This window comes from Sander vitreus, chromosome 17 (assembly GCF_031162955.1).
Source record: "Sander vitreus isolate 19-12246 chromosome 17, sanVit1, whole genome shotgun sequence".
Lineage (NCBI taxonomy): Eukaryota > Metazoa > Chordata > Actinopteri > Perciformes > Percidae > Sander > Sander vitreus.
Genome location: NC_135871.1, coordinates 24555098 through 24573746, shown reverse-complemented (window position 1 = coordinate 24573746; position 18649 = coordinate 24555098). Strand labels below are relative to the sequence as shown.

Genomic DNA, 18649 nt, shown 5'->3' with positions numbered 1-18649 from the left:
CGATGCTGTTTGGGTCCCTTTTCGTCGCACGAGGACACCCACATGTCTCTGTAACCACAGTCTGCCTGACTTTTGACCGTTAAATCTGATATAAAACTAATTTCAGACATGGACACTGATAAAAATACAACCCCAGACGCTGGCGCTAACATGGAGACTAAAGATGACACGGAGTCTTTCACAAAAGTGAAGTCTAGAAAGACTCAGAAACGAAAACGTGAACAAGATGGACTGGACATGGACACAGAGGGGCCCGTGGCAAGCAAGCGGCCGCAGTTTCCACCAATTTCAAGCGACAAATTAAGGGTAACTACTATCCTTGTATATGTGCTCTGTGTAGTGTCTTAATGTTATCCAATACGAATACCAATAGTGTTATTTGCATAGAAATACATTTTACATAGTTTTCACTGGACAGAAAGGGTATACAAAATTGTATACCCTAACTAAAGCTGCCTGTCAGATAATAAAAAGTACAATATTTGTCTCTGAAATGTAGCTAGTGAAGTAAAGTACTTGAGTAAATGTGCTTAGTAGCATTCCACCACTGCGAACCAAAAAACTAATAACTATTGTGTAACGTTATATGTACAGTTTTATGGTTCTTCTGGCACTTTACTAACCTAATTTTAAATTTGCGACTTATTTTACTAACGTTGCACAATACTCGACCAAGCGCGGTGAAGTTGGCTGGACGTTTGATATTCACTTGATATTCGATTTTAACTTTAACTTCCCCTTCGTTCGAGATCGACCACGCAATTCAGGTCAATGACGTGACCAGGAACAAAGAAGGTTGACATTATTACAGAGTATCAAGAGAAAACAACTACAATTACTATCGCTAGAGATTTGTATCCGACATAAAGCTTCATAGCACTTCATCGTCTGTTCTGTCGCTAGGTTCTGTGTAAGTGACCGTCGACAAATTACCGTTTTGGTATATTGGCAAACACTTTTCTCAGAAAAATATTCAATAAAAGGGACTTTTCTCATTCTGATTGCTGTAGTAGTTGCCAATGGTAAGCCTCTACTTACTACAGGTTATATTTTTGTCATATGTCACATGATAGTGAAATAGTATGAAATTAAAAGTTTAAAATATTCGTACAACTTGGAAGCAGGACTCAATTTTCTCAGAAAAATATTATTCACCAAAATTCAATTCAATTAGTTTTTCTCATTCAGATTGCTGTAGTCCTCCCTAAACGCTCACTGCTACTTACTACAGGTCAGGTGTTCCTGAAATTATCATTACATATGAAACCAGAAAAACATTCACCAAAGATATGGGAGCTGAAGTCATTTATTTATAAACAGTATTCACCAAAAATAAAGCAAATGACTTCTTTCAATGAAAAAGCATTTACCATTCTGTAGAATTACAAACTAAAATACATAGAATTGGATTACAACAGGATTAGTGGGGAACCATGAAGTGACATCCCACATGTGACATTTGGAAAATAAAGAGGGGGCAACCAGCTTCTCTCATCCATTGACCTTACCAAGCTTTCTTTTTCACCTTCTAGTGGACCATGCTACACAATACAGCAAAGGCAGAGATTACTGAAAGGTTATGTTGTATTATGTGGTACCCTGCTACAAATGCTAAGTTGAAATCAATGCAACAAAAACATATACTTCAAACTATTGTTTTGACTCAAAATGCAGGTGCAGGTGCATTTTCAGTTACATATTTGACCTAGGTTTAGGTCTATTTGCTTTATCCAAGAGCTTGACGATAGACTGAATTTTGGTGAATGTTTTTTAGAAATAATTTACCGTATTTTCCGGACTGTAAGTCACACTTTTTTTCATGCTTTGGCTGGTCCTGCGACTTATAGTCAGGTGTGACTTATATATCAAAATATATATAATTTAACATGTTTTTAAATGTTATTTCATGCTGAAAACATTACCGTCTACAGCCGCGAGAGGCGCTCTAGGCTTGTGACAACTATATGCTGCTCCTAAAGACAACTGAGAAAGAAAAGAAACTGCAGGCGACTGCAGGTAGTAAAATACGCAGCCGAAAACGGTAATCGAGCAGCAGAACGAAAGTTTGGAGTGAGAGAGAAACTTGTGAGGGACTGGAGAAAAGGTTAGTTTTACTGCAATGAAGGAAAACAAAGAAAGCTAGTCGCGCTGAAATCCAGATGGCCAGAGCTGGAGGAAGGAGTCCACAGAGGGGTGCTTGAACAACATGCTGCTGGGAGAGGCTCGTCAACAGTGCCGTTACGTTACGTAACTGCACTCCTTGTTCTGTGTGCTGTTGTGTAGTTTAATAACTTGCCTTTCCAGATTAAATGTCTGTTCTTGGTCTTGGATTTTGTGAAATAAATTTCTAAATAAATGCGACTTATAGTCCAGAAAATACGGTAGTCCTTATTCTATATAAGTGGTTGTTTCAGGAAACCATGGCCTGTAGTAAGTAGCAGTGAGAGTTTAGGGAGGACTACAGCAATCTGAATGAGAAAAACAAACTTCATTGAAGTTTGTTGAATATCTTTCTGAGAAAATTTAGTCCCGCTCGCAAGTTGTTGTTTTAGGAAACCATGGCCTGTAGTAAGTAGCCGTGAGTGACTGGGAAGTATTAAGGCAATCAGAATGAGAAAATTATTTCATTGATTTTTGGTGAATATTTTAAACTTTTAATTGCATACTGTTTCACTATCATGTGACACATGAGAAAAATATGACCTGTAGTAAGTAGAGGCTTACCATTGGCAGCTACTACAGCAATCAGAATGAGAAAAGTCCCTTTCATTGAATTTTGGTGAATATTTTTCTGAGAAAATTGTTTGCCAATCTACCAAAACGGTAATTTGTCGACGGTCCCTTAGACAGAACCTAGCGACAGAACAGGAAGTTAAAATCGAATATCAAGTGAATATCAAACGTCCAGCCAACTTCACCGCACTACTCGACCATACCAGCTAGCATGTAGCTAATGGTTGCTAGCATGTAGCTAATGGTTGCAGTCAACAGCTGAAGTTACTTTTGTAGAATAGGTTTTTAAATGCAAAACATTGGATAAGCTCATCAGATATTCATAAGTAGCTAATACCTACCCAGCAGTATAAAGATTAGTAAGAACACCCACAACCTAAAAATTAAAATTGCAAATGAATGAATCTTTAATTAAATGCTGAAATGGACAATCAGTGTCAATAACAAGTAGGATTTATTTGAATACCATGGTATTCAAATAAATCCCAATTTAGTTACACAGAACACAATTGTGGTGGTGATACACAGTAAGATGTTAATTGCTTTGTGTGTGTTTCAGGGACCAGATGAGATGCGCAAAATCGCCGTCCCAGCTCACAGATACACCCCGCTGAAGGAAAACTGGCTGAAGATTTTCACCCCCATTGTAGAAAACCTACATCTTCAAGTTAGATTTAACCTCAAAACTAGGAATGTTGAAATCAAAGTAAGTTTCCCCATTTCATTAAAGCAATGTTGACTTGACTGAGCTATTTTACAATAATGCCCGTCTTCAATTTTTTTCTTCTTTGCTACCCACGGTTGTGTCCACTGTGTGTGTAATAAGCCTTCCTTCTTTCAGACATGCAAAGAAACACAGGACATTGGCTCGCTCACAAAAGCATCAGATTTTGTCAAAGCGTTTGTTCTGGGATTCCAGGTTGAAGTAAGTATTCCAGTGGAAGGTTTTGGTGAGCTGCATATGTTTTTATTTCATGGCTGAGGCACGGTTCTTTCTGTTTTTGTACAAAATATATATTTGTCAAGCCAACATAAAGTGAGGGGGCAGTGATAGAGGTTTAGGATTAGGACTAGATCTCTGCTGCTGACGGTGGACTTTCATCACATTTTGAAATCAACAAGTCAATATCGTCTATAACCAATTAGATGGAGCCACTGGAAAACGGTCTAAAACCTGCAGCGAATTTTGTAGTTTTTATTTTATTCAGATATTTTTGTCAGATATTCCTAATTTTAAAGGCCCATTGTTTAAACAAGTACAAGTTCATTCTTTAAAATTTTAGTGAACAATTTTTGATTATGTTTTGTAAATGTCCCTTGATTTTGATTTGTGTTGTAACTCTGGCACTCTCTCTTCCCAGGACGCCCTAGCTCTCATCAGATTAGATGAGCTTTTCCTAGAAAGCTTTGATGTCACAGACGGTAAGATGACATAATACTTATGTCTGCTCTGAAACTCTATCTATATATATATACTTTTCGTTCTCTGCTGCAAAATGAACCCTATGTCCTCTTTGCTGTGTATTTAATTGTTTTCTCATGTTGTCTGTCTTGGCAGTGAAACCTCTGAAGGGAGACCACTTATCCAGAGCCATCGGAAGAATAGCAGGGAAGGGAGGAAAAACTAAATTCACCATTGAAAATGTTACAAAGACTCGCATTGTGCTTGCAGAGACGTGAGTATTCTTCATGCATCATTACTGTAAAATGAGCATTTTGCAGTTAGTTTTATTACCATAATTAGTAATCACTATGTGGCCGTTTTCTTTTTTTTCTTTTTTTTTTTTAATCTCTTTTTTAATTGCAGTGTTATTTGGCAGTTTAACAAATTGTGATTTTACAGTTCTACTACACTACAGTAAACTAAAAGAAGTTTGAAAATTCATTGTCTTGCTTTCCCTAACAAAGACAAATGTTCCATAGAAACTAAAATGATTTGTGGATTACTACTGTAAAAATAAATTATCTCCAAATGACAAAGTCAGGAAAACATCTTCTTTTTATGAGCTGACACTGTTTTCACATTTCAACACAGCAGACCCACGTACTGGTCCAAAACTCTACTAATTCATAGTTTCCTTTGTATCCTGTTATGTGTTTTGTTGTAAAATGCAGAAACACACTATTGTGATATAGTATTAACTGGCAGTTTGAAATTCTTACCTCAGAGAAATGTTGTGATTTTCTCTTCAAACTGTGCACAAGGGTTGGTGTACAAACCAAACCAAAGACGACTGTCTCATTTATTGTTCCTCCTACTGAACCATTTAACACTCCTTCATCTCGCTCATCTCTCTCAACAGAAAAGTTCACATATTAGGGTCTTTTCAGAATATCAAGATGGCCCGTACAGCCATATGCAACTTAATCTTAGGTAAGAAAAAGATGTTTTTATATTTGATTAATACAGTAAAACAAGATGGTTGATGTCGTATTTGGAACAGAACTATTTGAATCCACATGTAGTGCTGAGAGGTGACCTTTAAACCCCTTCTGCCTCTGCAGGAAGTCCACCTTCAAAGGTCTACGGTAACATCAGGGTGGTTGCTAGCCGGACTGCCGAGAGATTCTGAAGTCTGATTGGCTGCTGCGTGTATTTATCTTTTCCCCGTTGGCTGGTGGAATTCCCACGTTGATCTGTGACTGTTGACTCCCTCTTGGACTGACACCTCAGGTTTCTCTGTTATGGCCTCATGTTGGATCAGTTGACCCAAAACATGAGGCAAAATCATGATGCATGCATAAACAGAGTTCACTTATCTCTAAGCATAAGTTTATGTAAATAAATCATTTCAATCCACATTAACAACTGAGTATAATTGTGTCACTAAAGTGTATAAAATGTCAGGTTTTGGACCAGGAACTAATGACCTAATACTAAAAGATGACTGTATGCTGCCACATGACAAATCAAGTTTGTGATAATGACTATACATTGATTACTTTCATCCTTTCAAAGTTTATTTAAATTTTATTTAATTTTCATACAGTATCAAGTTTCCAACAGTCCCACAGCATAAGATGCAGCATGCAGAAAAAGGAAAAAAAGGTTCTTAAACTTTTCAGATCCCCATAAAACTAAAAACAACCCAACTCAGAAAAAAATACCGCTTACAAACTAAAGCACGGTCTGAACTATACAGAGTACAGAGAGCCAGAACTGCATTTTAACAAATACGTATATACAAAAGAAAGGAAGGAAAAAAAAAAAACCCCATCAAAAGTTCCCCTTTTAAGCGGAGTACAGTGTGTGGCAGTTTGAGACAGGATCAGATATGCAACCTTTACTGGAATAGAAGCATTTTGCTGACCCGGGTAAAATACAAAAAGTTACACTTAGTTCAGTTCATTTGGATTACCTCTCATATGTGTACATTTACCAAAGTTTGGCAACATCCATATTGTATACCATTAAATTCTTAAATATATTAACATCACCATCTATGTGTAAACAAGAGGATTATTTGACAAAAAACTAATGGATCTACATGCACAACAAAAAATATTTCCGTGTCATGCAAGCAGAGGGAGGCCCAAGCCGTGCAGAGCTTTGAGATACGGGACACTGAGCACTCCTGTTCAAACCTGCAGTATAAAAGCAAAATAAAAGCTAATCCCGGTGTTGTTCATAGCGGGAAGCATTTTTCACATAGAAATTAAAATTTGGTTGATTTAGTTTTTCTCCCTGTTAGTATTAGTGGATGGGAGGGGAGAAAATAAGGTGAATGTGACAGAAAATAAGAACTGGGAGAGGAAGCCAACTTTTGAAATGTACACGTTCCATAAAAGAAACTACAATATACAGTTTATCCCACTGCACACCGATCATGCCAGCGTGTTAAGATTTTAAGTGTTTGTGTTGCGTTAAAGAAAACTGAACCGTCCTGTACTGTGTTGAGAAAGGTAAGTTTAACATGTAAAGAATCCTCTTGCTGTTACAGATGTGCACACATTCATTACCTAATATACACATATTGGTTAAAAAATGCCTGCAGATATTTCTCTTAAATTGCTATGTACTCGCACAAATCGTGTATAATCTCACCATTATTCACTCTATTTTCAGTTCTTAGCCAAGTCCATCCAGCCTCTGTTCTTAACATTAAATACAAATCCAAATTCCACTACAATTCATTTGTCAGTGTGAGTGCAGTTATTTGCTTTGGAGATTGTCTTATGGATGTACACTGGTAAACGCAAAATGCTTCGAGAGTAAACCATGTATCAGTTTGCAGCCACAAAATATTTTGGAAAGACATTTTCTTGGCATTAATTAATCTACCTATGATTTCATGACTGGAAACAAGGATAATCTCCAACAATATAAACACATTAAGTATGAATAAACCTAGCAATCTTATCACAAATAAAGAAAAACATGAATTGCTTTGCTGAGAGTGTATGTAAGCTTACACAAAGGACAAAAAGTAATGACATCTGAAATTTAGTTTTGCATGAAATATGAGCTGGAAGTGTCAAAAGCCAGTCTGTCTGGCATGAATGACAGTGGTGATGGTAGGTAATAACTTGGACTGGTTTCTGGATATGTTCTGGTTGGCACTTCATACCCTACTTTCTAGTTGTACTGTAGGTCTAGTGTGAATATGCCGTACACTTCCCCTCACAAGACAACCATAGATATACTGTATTTTTTCTTCTTTATAAAAGACAAGAACAAAAAATAAATATCAAAAATAACAACAAAAAAAAAAAGGATGAAATGTGAACAAGCCTCTTCACTGCACCCCCTTAACCCACTTTCTCCCCCCTCATCCAAAAATCGGAGTTGCTCTGCAAATGACTAATAGATGTCCTTCAGTCTCTTAAAGTGCTACGACCGGGTTATTGAGAGGATTTATAGTTCAATAACACTTCAAAGTTGGCTTCACTAGGCCTGTGGTTTTTGAAAGGAAAAAGTGGCTTTACAGAGAGAGAAAGAGAGCGAATACGTCCCTTGAGTTACACAGAGAGCGTTTTTCCGGACGTCTTGAGCAGATCTTCAGAGATGGCGAGAAGGAAGGGGGGGGGAGTCAGCAAGCGAAAAAGTGCTCACACATCCACCACCATCTTTTTGTGTATATCGAGACCCCCGACCACCTGAAAGGAGTGAGAGGGAGGCAAAAGAAAATACATTTATTAATCTAATGCTGGTAAATACAAAAGTTTAAAGTTATGGTGTTCCGTTTCATTTAACTTTTTTTAAATGTATGCATCTCAGAGTTCTTGCTGTCACAGTAACCCTAACTATTGATGAATCATCGATTAAGCGGTTTGTTTTTAAAAAAACAAACCTTTCAAACTGATAAGGGTGAAAGATGCCCATAATAATCGCCCATGGTGAAGTCTTCAAGCAAAGATATTAAAGGACAATTCCGGCGCAAAACAAACCTAGGGGTTAACAGATCTCTCACTCGATCGCTCTCTGGGACATGTTTTCATGCTAATCGAATGTGTTTGTAGCTTGAAACAAGCTAGCGTGGACAGCTGATTAGCTTACAACGCTAGTATTCGGGGCACAGGGAAAGTAAAAACAAATGGCTATTTATACCACTAAAAAGGCTCAAAATATCACCACACTTCAACGGTAGCATAATGAGGGTCCCTAAATGTTAGCCGAAGCATTGAGAACATTGTAATGTACACAGTTTATTAAAAAGATGGTTTAGAAAGACAGTAGCTCCCAAGACGGCGGCCGCCTGTATACGAGAACGCGACTGTTTGTTGCTGTCCTGCAGCAACAACGCACTCGCTATGTTTCGCTCGTCTCATTTCTTTCTCTCTCTCCTGTGAAATAAAGCTGCCTTCAAGTGTGGCCGGAAATTTCGAAATCTATTAACGATCTGAAGGAAGACAGTAATTTTGAAATATAAAGTCTACTTGTGGTTTCATTGACACTCCCCCTGCCGCAGCACCACCCTGGGGCAAAACGCCGGGTCACTTTTTAAGGTGTGAATGCCCCATTATTGTGCTGAAAGAGACTTTGCTTGCCTCTTTGATCTTGAATTAGATAAGTAAGGCCATGAACTTTCTATCTAAATAAATCAGCATGACAGCAATGCAGTCCCAGATTAGCTAAATATTGGCTCAGCCTTAATTGTGTGTTTTCCTTGACTGAGGACAAGGCTTTAAAGAACAGATTTAGAGAGTAACCCAGACGTAATTCCTTCATTTTCGAGATATCTCCAGGTTGAACTCATATCTATATTTTTTTCGTGACATGTCTTAATTTGAACTACATCAAACTACCATGATTCTATCAGTTATTAATCCAAAAATGCACCGGCATGGCGTTTGACAGGACTGCATCACTCCAGTACCATCTTTTGACTGCCTCCCTTGTCTGTACGTTTAGTGCCACATCATGTGTAGCAAGAACTCACTAGCCTACGTTTACAGCCCTTGACGCTGTATTTCAACAGCAAGTGTGAAACTGAAACCCAGTGCTGTCCAGCCTTAGCTAAAAGCTGTTTTGTCTTTGACATTTGCCTTCACCGTAACAGGCTGCATCAGCTGAAATGTCACCACCCCCTAAAAAAATACCCCAGGAAGGCTTGGACTTACTGCACAGAACTCTTCAAAGGATATCCTGCCGTCTCCGTCCTTGTCTGCGTTGATAATGGTTTTGTCCACGATCTGCTGGAGCTGCGTGTCCTTCAGGTTGTTGCCTACCATCATCTTCAGCACCTGGAAGAGCTCGCCATTGGAAATGTAGCCGTCCTTGTCCATATCGTAGATCCTGAAAGCGACTGTGAGTGCAGGGTGTGGCACGAGGGAGGGGAGGAACAGAAGAGTGTAAATCAGTTACATAGCAACACCTACAGAGCACTTTGATGAATGAATCTCTGACGACTAGCTACCAGACTGACAGTAACGTTTGAAAGACTCGGCTACATCACAGGAGGCTTTACCTGCTGTCACTACCCGATGTGAGTCAAGCGCAGATGTGAGTTGCGCATGCGTCACTTTGCGACAATGACCAGATTTCGCGCAGATCTGTTTTGCTGTTAGCCACAGAATAATGAGATAGGTACATTACATAGCAGTAATTTATTATTTAGTAATATTTAGCGCAAGGCATCACATTTTCACGGCATGATCCCTGATGTCAGTTCTAGATTAGAGGCTGAAGTAGCCTACAAGAACCTGCTAACGAGAGACTTCCGTAACGTCAATACAATAAAAATGGACCTGCATAACGAAGTTCGTTCACTGCTGGCTACAAGTTAGCAATCAAACACAACAAAGGCTGTCACTTGAATGGCATTTTGAGCTAACGTTAGCAATCAGACAATCATAGATAACTAAAACGTTTTTGAAATGACTTCTATCTTCTGTTATTGTTTGTAATGAGAAAAGTTTATTATTTTATGGATTTCACAAATTTCGGTGTGACACAGACGCGCTTGCAGCCGGATCCGGATCCCTTGGCGCAACTCACATCTGCACTCGACTCACATTGGGTAGTGACACCTGCTCTTAAACTTTGTCTTGAGCAAACCAAAACAACAAACCCTTAGCAAACATGCTCTTGTTTGGCTTCCAGTTCCACTGGTTCCACTAGAAGCAGTGACATCTCAACTTTCTCCCAGCCTCTTTGTTTTGAGAGTGGTTGACTAGCTTTAACAGCACTGAAAACTGGTAGAAACCTGGATAGAAAATTAATAATTGGATAGGATTTTTTTTTTTTTTTTTTTTACTTCACTAGCCCTTAGCAGGTGATCCAAAAAGGTAATTTTGTGCAATGTTCAACGTTTACATTTTTCCCCAGGGGGAGTTTTTTTGTTTTTGTTATAGCAGTATGGCAAGTTGAGACAAACAGAACAGGGGAGGCACAGGAGACAAAGCCCCCGGCTGGTTTAAGTCCCTAAGCAGCAAAACAAGCAGATATATTTGGGGATAAGAGACCTTGAACCTGTAGTGCTACCATATGGTTTTATGAAGAAGCAGCTTTACTTACACCGGAGTTTCTGTTCTTTGTCTCCCTTGACGCTGAACTGCGAGACTCCCTCGATGAACTCTGGGAGAGGATAACAACAATCAGTGCTGTGGGTTTTACAGCTAATCAGGCTTAACGACTTCAATATTGCTGATGTCAAGATTATGGCAGCATTTGAATGTGGTGATTGCTGTACATGTTGATACTTGCAATGCATTACCAGGACAGAGCTGTAGAATATTCAAATCAACAAACACAAAACATGACCTGAAAGTCCATCTACAACTACGCAAGAAGATATCAGTGCATTTGAACTCTCTTTCCAGACTTTGCCAGTTTTTTCTTCAATGTTATGACACTATTTAACTAGATTTTTTTAACTGACTTCCAAGAAGTAGGATCTATGGCAATACATATATAGGGTCCCTGTTTTCCATTTCGGAAAGCACTTCTATTGTAATAAAGCGACGAGAGAGACTGCTGGGTGCAAAGTCCCTAGATACAGATATCTGATTATCTTGAATCATGCATTGAAGGGGAACGTCCAAGATAATTATGTATTTTCAAAATTTGGAGAATAATATCTCTGTTTTGTCACAGTATCTTTAAGGGTTAAGGGTAATTTCTCGTCATGTATTCAGTTCAGAAAGTGGATTTTCGTCACTACTCAAATGTGTATTTGTTTATTGACATGGACCTAAAAAATCAATCAGACAGCTGCAGCTGATTCAGAACGCTGCTGCTCGAGTCTTCACTAAGACCAAGAGAGTGGATCACATCACTCCAGTTCTGATGTCTCTACACTGGCTTCCAGTGGCTCAAAGAATTGATTTCAAAATACTTTTGCTGGTTTATAAATCACTAAACGGTTTAGGGCCAAAATACATTTCTGATCTGCTACTACACTATGAACCACCCAGACCTCTCAGGTCGTCTGGGACAGGTCTGCTTGTTGTCCCCAGAGTCAGAACTAAACGGGGGGGAAGCAGCGTTTAGTTTTTATGCTCCACATATCTGGAACAAACTCCCAGAAAACTGCAGGTCTGCTGCAACTCTGTTCTTTTAAATCAAGGCTGAAGACCTCTCTTTTTGAGGTTGCCTTTCTTTAAATAACTCTTCATTTCTTATACTCAAGCTGCATTGTTGACACTGTATAACAATCTATATAAGCATATAAAGAGAAATCCCTATTTTATCTGCTTTTATATATTTAACTGTTTTAACTGCTCTTCAATGTTTAATTTCCTATACTGCACTGTAACTTTTTTTCTCGTATTTTATCCGTTTTTAATTTTTTAATCTGTTTTCATGTAAAGCACTATTAATTGCCCTGTTGCTGAAATGTGCTACACAAATAAAGCTGCCTTGCCTTGCCTTATATTGTTAAATAAAAAAAAACAGAAGTCGCTGCAGCACAGACACATCAATACTGTATTAATATAAATCTGCATGCCCCCCACCATCTACCTACACTAAGTTCTTGCACAGGCTGATCTTTGTTTTGTTTTGGTGGTTGTTTAGCACATGTATTAGTATGAAAACATTGATAAAACTGGTTTTAATGCACATTTTCTCCTAGTAGTTGCCGATATTTTCTATTGTCTCATGGCAAAGCAGGTCTCTAGTAGAGAGTAACTTCTGTTTTTGGCTACAAGGGGTGTACATGACTGGTGTCTTGCACACAGTCCTTTCATATAGGAGTTTCCCTGTGATATTGGCTTGATGGGAAACTCAACATGACTTCTGTCACACATATATGACAGGTAGTAACAATCACATTTTCACCACACACTTCATATTCAGCTCCAAAATATTTGGTGGGCTCTGTATCTGATGCAACTATTTGGTGTTTGCTTGCAAGGTGGGACAAGATTAGAGCCTAGATGCTGAATACCAACTCAAAAGAGACGCCTTCTGATCAAATGAAAGCAATTACTGAGGCCTTATTTTTGTCAGATAAAAGACAAGTGAACCTCTGGGTGCTCTGCTAAAGCAACAGGATCATAAAAACTGTGAAAGTGGCACTCCAAAATTCAAACACTAAATTTAAAGTGAAGCAATTTTGATGAAGCCCTTCTGAAATATGATATAGTCAAGTTGTACCAATACCATACCAGCAGTGTTGTGGTATCTTTAGTTTATTGCTTACCTTTAAAGTCCACCTCTCCGTTCCCGTCTGTGTCGAAAATGTCGATAACCCTCTGCACCAGCGGGTTCTGTTGAAGCTCCGGCAGCGACATGAACTCCTCCACGCTGAGCGAGCCGGAGTTATCTAGGTCGAGTTTCTTAAACCTCTTCCCTAGCCTCTTAATCTCATCAGCATCGACTGGACAAAGACAAAAAAAAAAAAGAATATCCGGATGAGACATTTTACTGCAGACATTCAGCTACAGTATGTTCTCCTAGATCATCAGAATTGTAAGAAAACAAATCCTAAAGTGTGCAGGGGTCAGATGCATGGCGCCCTGACAGGCCCCTAAACTCAGAGCAGCCATATAGGGAGGTTTATACTACAAGAAGAGTTCAAAGTGAAAAATGAGCCTTGGTGCACTGTTTACTTGTGCAACATTCTCCCAAGATGGATAAACAAAATCCCGTACACTAAGCCAGTGGACATTTATCCAAAATATAAATATCCTTGCTAACATCTTCATGAACAGTAGTCATACATTTTAGTAGCAACCACTTGCAACTAGGTCAAGGACACCACTTCTGGACCAAGCTGCAGACCCACAGTACATTTTGTTCTGCTTCTTCTATAGAGACACCTCAAATGGGTGCAACTATTGAAAACACCAGCCAACCCTGGTACTACTCTGACAAAAAAGGAAACGAGGGAAAGTTAGAGAAATAGGAGCTGAGCAGAACAGGTGGAGGAGAAGTAGTAACAGAGGAATTAGCAGAAAGAAAAATAGACAAAACCTTTGCATACATACAGCATTTGTTGTCTACTGGTGATATTTTATAAGATGGTGTCTGTCTCTTTCGTTCCCCTGCCATCAGAAACAACCCTAACTCCCTGGCCGGTACACTGAACAATGGCAAGGTGTAATCCAGAATTAATAACAAAGTCAGTCGTTAATTACTACATAAACCTTTCACACATAGCCACGTGATCCCATTGGCCAACCACAAACTACTACTTTGCCTGCTTTAATCTGGGATCCTACTGCAAATGACATGGGCTATCTATTAATCTTAACATATAGCTAACAGAGGGAAGGAGTGAAAGAAGGGTGCGACAGATTTATGAGGCTAAAAATTCAGTTCATTCTAGGTTTACTGACCTCCATGAGGACAGCCAGTTGAGGTAAACGATAGGAAAAGATAACATTGTAAGGTTGACTTATGATGTTAACTATAACAGCACAGCGGCCCAGAGTGGAAAAAAAAGAAGCTTAAAGTTACAGATAAGAGCTGTATTGTAAAGTTCACATCATATCAGTTTTATCAAATGTATTTTACATTGACAAAAAAAGAAAATGTCACTTCACTTTTGTAGTAATGGAATTTTTGCAGGCTCTGATATCTCCTACTTGTGTCAACACAGGCTGCAATCAAATCCATCATCAATCACAGATAGCACATTAAATGAAAACCTTAAAGAAATGAGTGGGGAAACATAAATGTATATGCTTCTATATGGGGTATGTGCGAGGGTCACTGAACGAACAAATGCTACAGTATGGCCTTCACAGTTACCAGAGCTCAACCCAGTTGAAAACCTATGGGAGATTTTGGATGTAGACAGCGCTCTCCACCACCATCATCAAAACACCAAGTGAGGGAATATCTTTTGGAAGAACTGTGTTCATCCCTCAAGCAGAGTTCAGAGACGGGAGGCCTTCTGTTTCTACAGCGAGGAGTAATAAAAAAAACAAAAAAACAAACAAACAAATGTGTTGGTTTTATTCACACTGATACAATACAGTAAAGGAAATGTATGCACCCTATTTATTTTTTTGGGATCTGATTGCACATTTGGACAAGACAAACATGTTAATGATTCCAAGTTGATACAATGTTATCCCATTGTTCACTTCTTATTGTATGAGGAAACAAGAGAGAGAGAGAGAGAGAGAATAGTATAATTAATATAAATCAATCTTAATGTTCATATAACTGTTGTGTACTGTCCTAATAGTTGAAGAAATTGTACTTTAAAGCTTTAGCAACATTGTTATTAAAACTTCCATGCCCATTGAATTGATTTGAATAGAGAGAGAGAGAGAGAGAGAGAGAGAGAGAGAGAGAGATAGATAGATGTAGGTTGTGGTGGAGGAGTAGGGGAGGAACGAGAAAGCGAGAAAGACAGAGATTGAGAAGTTGGGATGGACACAGTCACAGCAGGAGACTCTTGTATTGGTTGGTAAACTAAGAGCAGTATAACCTGTACAATCTGTTAACTAAGCTGTACATGAGTTTCTGTCCTTGCAACATGGATATTATCAGTGTACACAGCGTTCAGTCAACATTGTGTCCAAACCAATGATCCTTTACATTTATTGTCCTTGGCAAATAAAACAGTTGATGATTTAATGCTCCTCTACTGGACTGCTTTCAGTGTCTAATAGCGAAACTGACAGGCAGTCACTTGTTAACAAATTGTTTTATATGCTTAAAAGGTGCTATAATCATTGAAGGGCATCGAGTGCACAAAAAACAAACAGTAGGGATATTATAGGCAGCTAACGTTTGACCTTGAACAGGTTTTGAACTTCTTTAACCCCCCTTCTTTAAGCAGCCGCAAGCAAACAATGAATGAAGAGTGGGAGAATAAAGATTATGTCACACAAGCCATAAAGTCAAAGTCAAATTTTCCAGGACAACACGTATTATGTACAAATACTCAAGAAAACTACATAGTAAAGACAGTCCCACAAAAGTATGGTATATTTGTCATATGGTATAACATAAAGCAGATCACTTGCTTCTCAAATGAATATTTGCTGATTTTCTTAGTCTCCTTATGATAGCTGAATTGAATATATTTGTGTTGTGAGCAGTTGTTCAAGCAAAACCAAGTCATTTGAATACGAACCTTAAAGGCCTCTTTACAGTCGCCGTTCCCGACCTGTCGCGCGCCAATGTGGTGTCAAAATGACGTAGATCTCGCCACCTCTGTTCAGGAGAAGACTGCAACTAGTGTCGCGACCACCACGCGCGAGTATAAATAGCTACGGCGCTCCCATGACGTCACACTGGCGAGTATACCGGACGTCTAAGGCTATCGGACATCTTATTGGGCACATTTTCTTTTTAAACCAGATGATTAATGAATTAATTAATTGTGAAAAATTAGGCAAGTTCATCAATAATGAAAATGATTGTCAGTTGCAGCCCTGGTATAGTAAATACCTTGTAGTATATAGTAAAAGTATTTCAGAATAACTTGTCTTAGGAGTGCCCTGATAGCTCACCTGGTTGAGCGTGCTCCCTACGTACAGAGGCTCAGTTCTTACTGCGGCGGCCTGGGGTTTGACTCCACCTTGTGACCCTTTGCTGCGTGTCATTTCCCCTCTCTTCCCTTTTTATGTGTTCAACTCTCCTCTAAAATAAAGGCTTAAAATGGCCACAAAAAGAATAAAAAAAAAAATAAAAAAAAATTGAATAACTTGTTTTAAAGAAAACGCAAAACCAGGACGTTAAAGGGACGACAAATGAAGATTTCATTTCTTGGCCTTGTATGAGAGCAGCACACTGACGTTTGAGTAAGAACTTGAATTCAAGTTTAACTCTAAGTCATGTCTGTCTGCTGTGCAAGCACCTGGTAAATAGAATTTGTTATACAAAAGCCTGTTGTTTTGCCCTGTGCATCAGTTAGAAACAGCCCTTCAGTACAATAGATGCTTGTTATACTCATGTGTCTCATTTCCATGAGTTTTGCACACATTATGTAGATTTATTCTGAATGAGGCATCGCTGGTTTACTGCTTTAGTTGTATGTTCCTGACAACTCCTGTTACATGTTGAATCTGCACACAAGTACAAATGATACATGCAATAAGGCTACTGTGTCCACTAGGTGCGAGTTATCAGAGCCGAGCACAAGGCTCTGACACAAAACACTTTCTTATCAGCAGCCTCCCATTTCCTGATCACAGCAGATGACACCAGCTTGGCTCATAGCGGTTACGCCTGTGCGACGGGCATCAAATGCTACAGATAATAACCATACTGTAGGACCTATATCAAAGCCACTATTAATTCAAGGGAGCTCAAGGCACAGCTAGACATATCTTGTTTTGGTTTGAAGTGTGGTTATGAATGTATTTTAGGGTTCAGCTTCTTCCTGACACACCCACATTCTACATGTGTGTGCAAAACCAACGGCACAGAACAACTGAGAGAGAAGCTCCCCCTTTGTGACAACCAATAACTTATTAGTTAAAAAGCACTTGTCAACAAGTAATAGGGTTGCCTAATGAGAATAAGAGGGGATAACTTGTGGACTTGAGTATGGAGAGTTTAACTTTGGCTCAAAAGGCTGAAACTGGAAAGAGAATAATTTCCTGTGTAGTTCAACAGAACACAAAACACAACCCGGTTTTGGGGCTTCATTACCACTCTGGCTAAACATGCCAAATATGTAGAGCTGATAATAAATAAAGATAATCAATTCATCGTTTAAGCTTAAAATGCCAAATTTTACCAGGTACCAGCTCCTCAAATGTAAATATTTGCTGTTTTTTTGTAGTTGTCTATGATAGTAAACTTAATACTTTTGGGTTTATAGTGTTTTTTAGACCAAATGATTAATCAAATAATTGGCAGATGTATCAATAATAAAAATAACCATTAGTTGCAGCCCTAAAAATATGTATACACTCATCATTCTGTAATGTAGAGCTCCTCTCCAAACAGCAGATGTTAATGTTAACCTTTCAAACCGGCTTCCTGTCGTAGTTTGAATTCCTTTTGTTGCTACACAGTCAGATCAGCGGGATAAACTGGAGCACAGATGAAAAATCGCTCTGACATTTCCAACACATAATAAACTTTGGTGCAGTCACTGAGCAGGGAAACTCTGAACACTGTGCCCAGATCCCTTACTGCTTTCTGGAGCTGCCAAGTGAGTAGGTGCATGTATTATTCATGCTAGCGAGGACAACAGCTTTCCGAGTCCCCTTCCCGGTCTCGACTCAACAACTTCCACGTCTGCCAGCATCACAGACAGACGTGGCTCCCAGCTGAGCCAAATAAAACTCATGATTAAGACGATGATGCAGTACTTTTACTACAGCAGTTAGTTTAATTGACTTATCCAACATATGGCTCTTCCTGAAAACAGTTACAGTCAAGAGGCAGAGAGTTCTGCATCGTATCACAGCTGGAGGTTTATGGCTTCACAGAAAACACCCAATAAACTAATAAGGTTCTCTGATTTAACTATCATTATCTCATGCTCTTATGCAAACTATTTCCAGTGAGTGCAGTAAAATAATCTTAAATCCTTCTAGATTACCAGCTTTACAAGCACTGACTGCCATCCTCCTTTACAGTAGCCAGAATCTCAAAATGTGGTACAATGACAGGTATCGAAAAACTGTCCAACAAATAAGATACTAGTGAGTCTTGGTTTGCTTGCAGGAGGAAGAACAGATTCAAATACAAAACTGGAACAAAGGGTCACAGGTGTGGGCAAAAATATGAGAGCCAGTGAGAATAGCTATAAAATGTTCTTTTTTTTATTTTTTTATTTAATCACAACAACACCTGTACATACAATTAAAGACAGGAGGAAAAATTACCTTTGCAGAAAAATTGATTGCGATCACATGAAATATTTAATATTGTAAATGTCCTGCCTGGTTTGGCATATTTCTGCAAATCTTTCTTGTTTCTACATTTAAAAACACAGGATGTTGGGGAAGGATTTGATGTGAAAGTTTGAAACTAGGTGGCATAAAACCTGCAAAACCTGTTGTTGCTGATCGCTAAACTGCTCCATGACCTCCGCTTGCTTTGGAGGAGGAGACA

General features: G+C 38.8%; 2 protein-coding genes across 2 annotated transcripts in view; one reads left to right on the top strand and one right to left on the bottom strand.

Annotated features, from left to right (window-relative positions):
* The first annotated feature begins 6 nt into the window (after nt 1–6).
* pno1 (partner of NOB1 homolog) lies at nt 7–5542 on the top strand. Its single transcript, XM_078272712.1, has 7 exons — nt 7–306; nt 3293–3439; nt 3575–3658; nt 4095–4155; nt 4292–4409; nt 5037–5107; nt 5239–5542. The coding sequence occupies exons 1-7, from the start codon at nt 109–111 to the stop codon at nt 5304–5306; spliced, it is 747 nt and encodes a 248-aa protein (XP_078128838.1). The 5' UTR covers nt 7–108; the 3' UTR covers nt 5307–5542.
* Nucleotides 5543–5672: 130 nt separating this feature from the next.
* The window catches only part of LOC144532138 (calcineurin subunit B type 1), a 31927-nt gene continuing 18950 nt past the window's right edge, over nt 5673–18649 (bottom strand). Inside the window, exons 3-6 of the mRNA XM_078272713.1 lie at nt 12819–12995; nt 10691–10750; nt 9295–9479; nt 5673–7830 (exon numbers count right to left, since the gene is read on the bottom strand). Of these exons, the coding sequence (XP_078128839.1) occupies nt 7783–7830; nt 9295–9479; nt 10691–10750; nt 12819–12995 (470 nt within the window). The 3' untranslated portion in view covers nt 5673–7782. The remainder of the gene's footprint in view (nt 7831–9294; nt 9480–10690; nt 10751–12818; nt 12996–18649) is intronic.

Coding starts and splice junctions, on each gene's coding strand:
- pno1 (XM_078272712.1), top strand. CDS start 109: ATGGACACTGATAAAAATACAACCCCAGACGCTGGCGCTAACATGGAG. Junction 307..3,292: donor TTTCAAGCGACAAATTAAGG/GTAACTACTATC, acceptor TGTGTGTTTCAG/GGACCAGATGAGATGCGCAA. Junction 5,108..5,238: donor CATATGCAACTTAATCTTAG/GTAAGAAAAAGA, acceptor CTGCCTCTGCAG/GAAGTCCACCTTCAAAGGTC.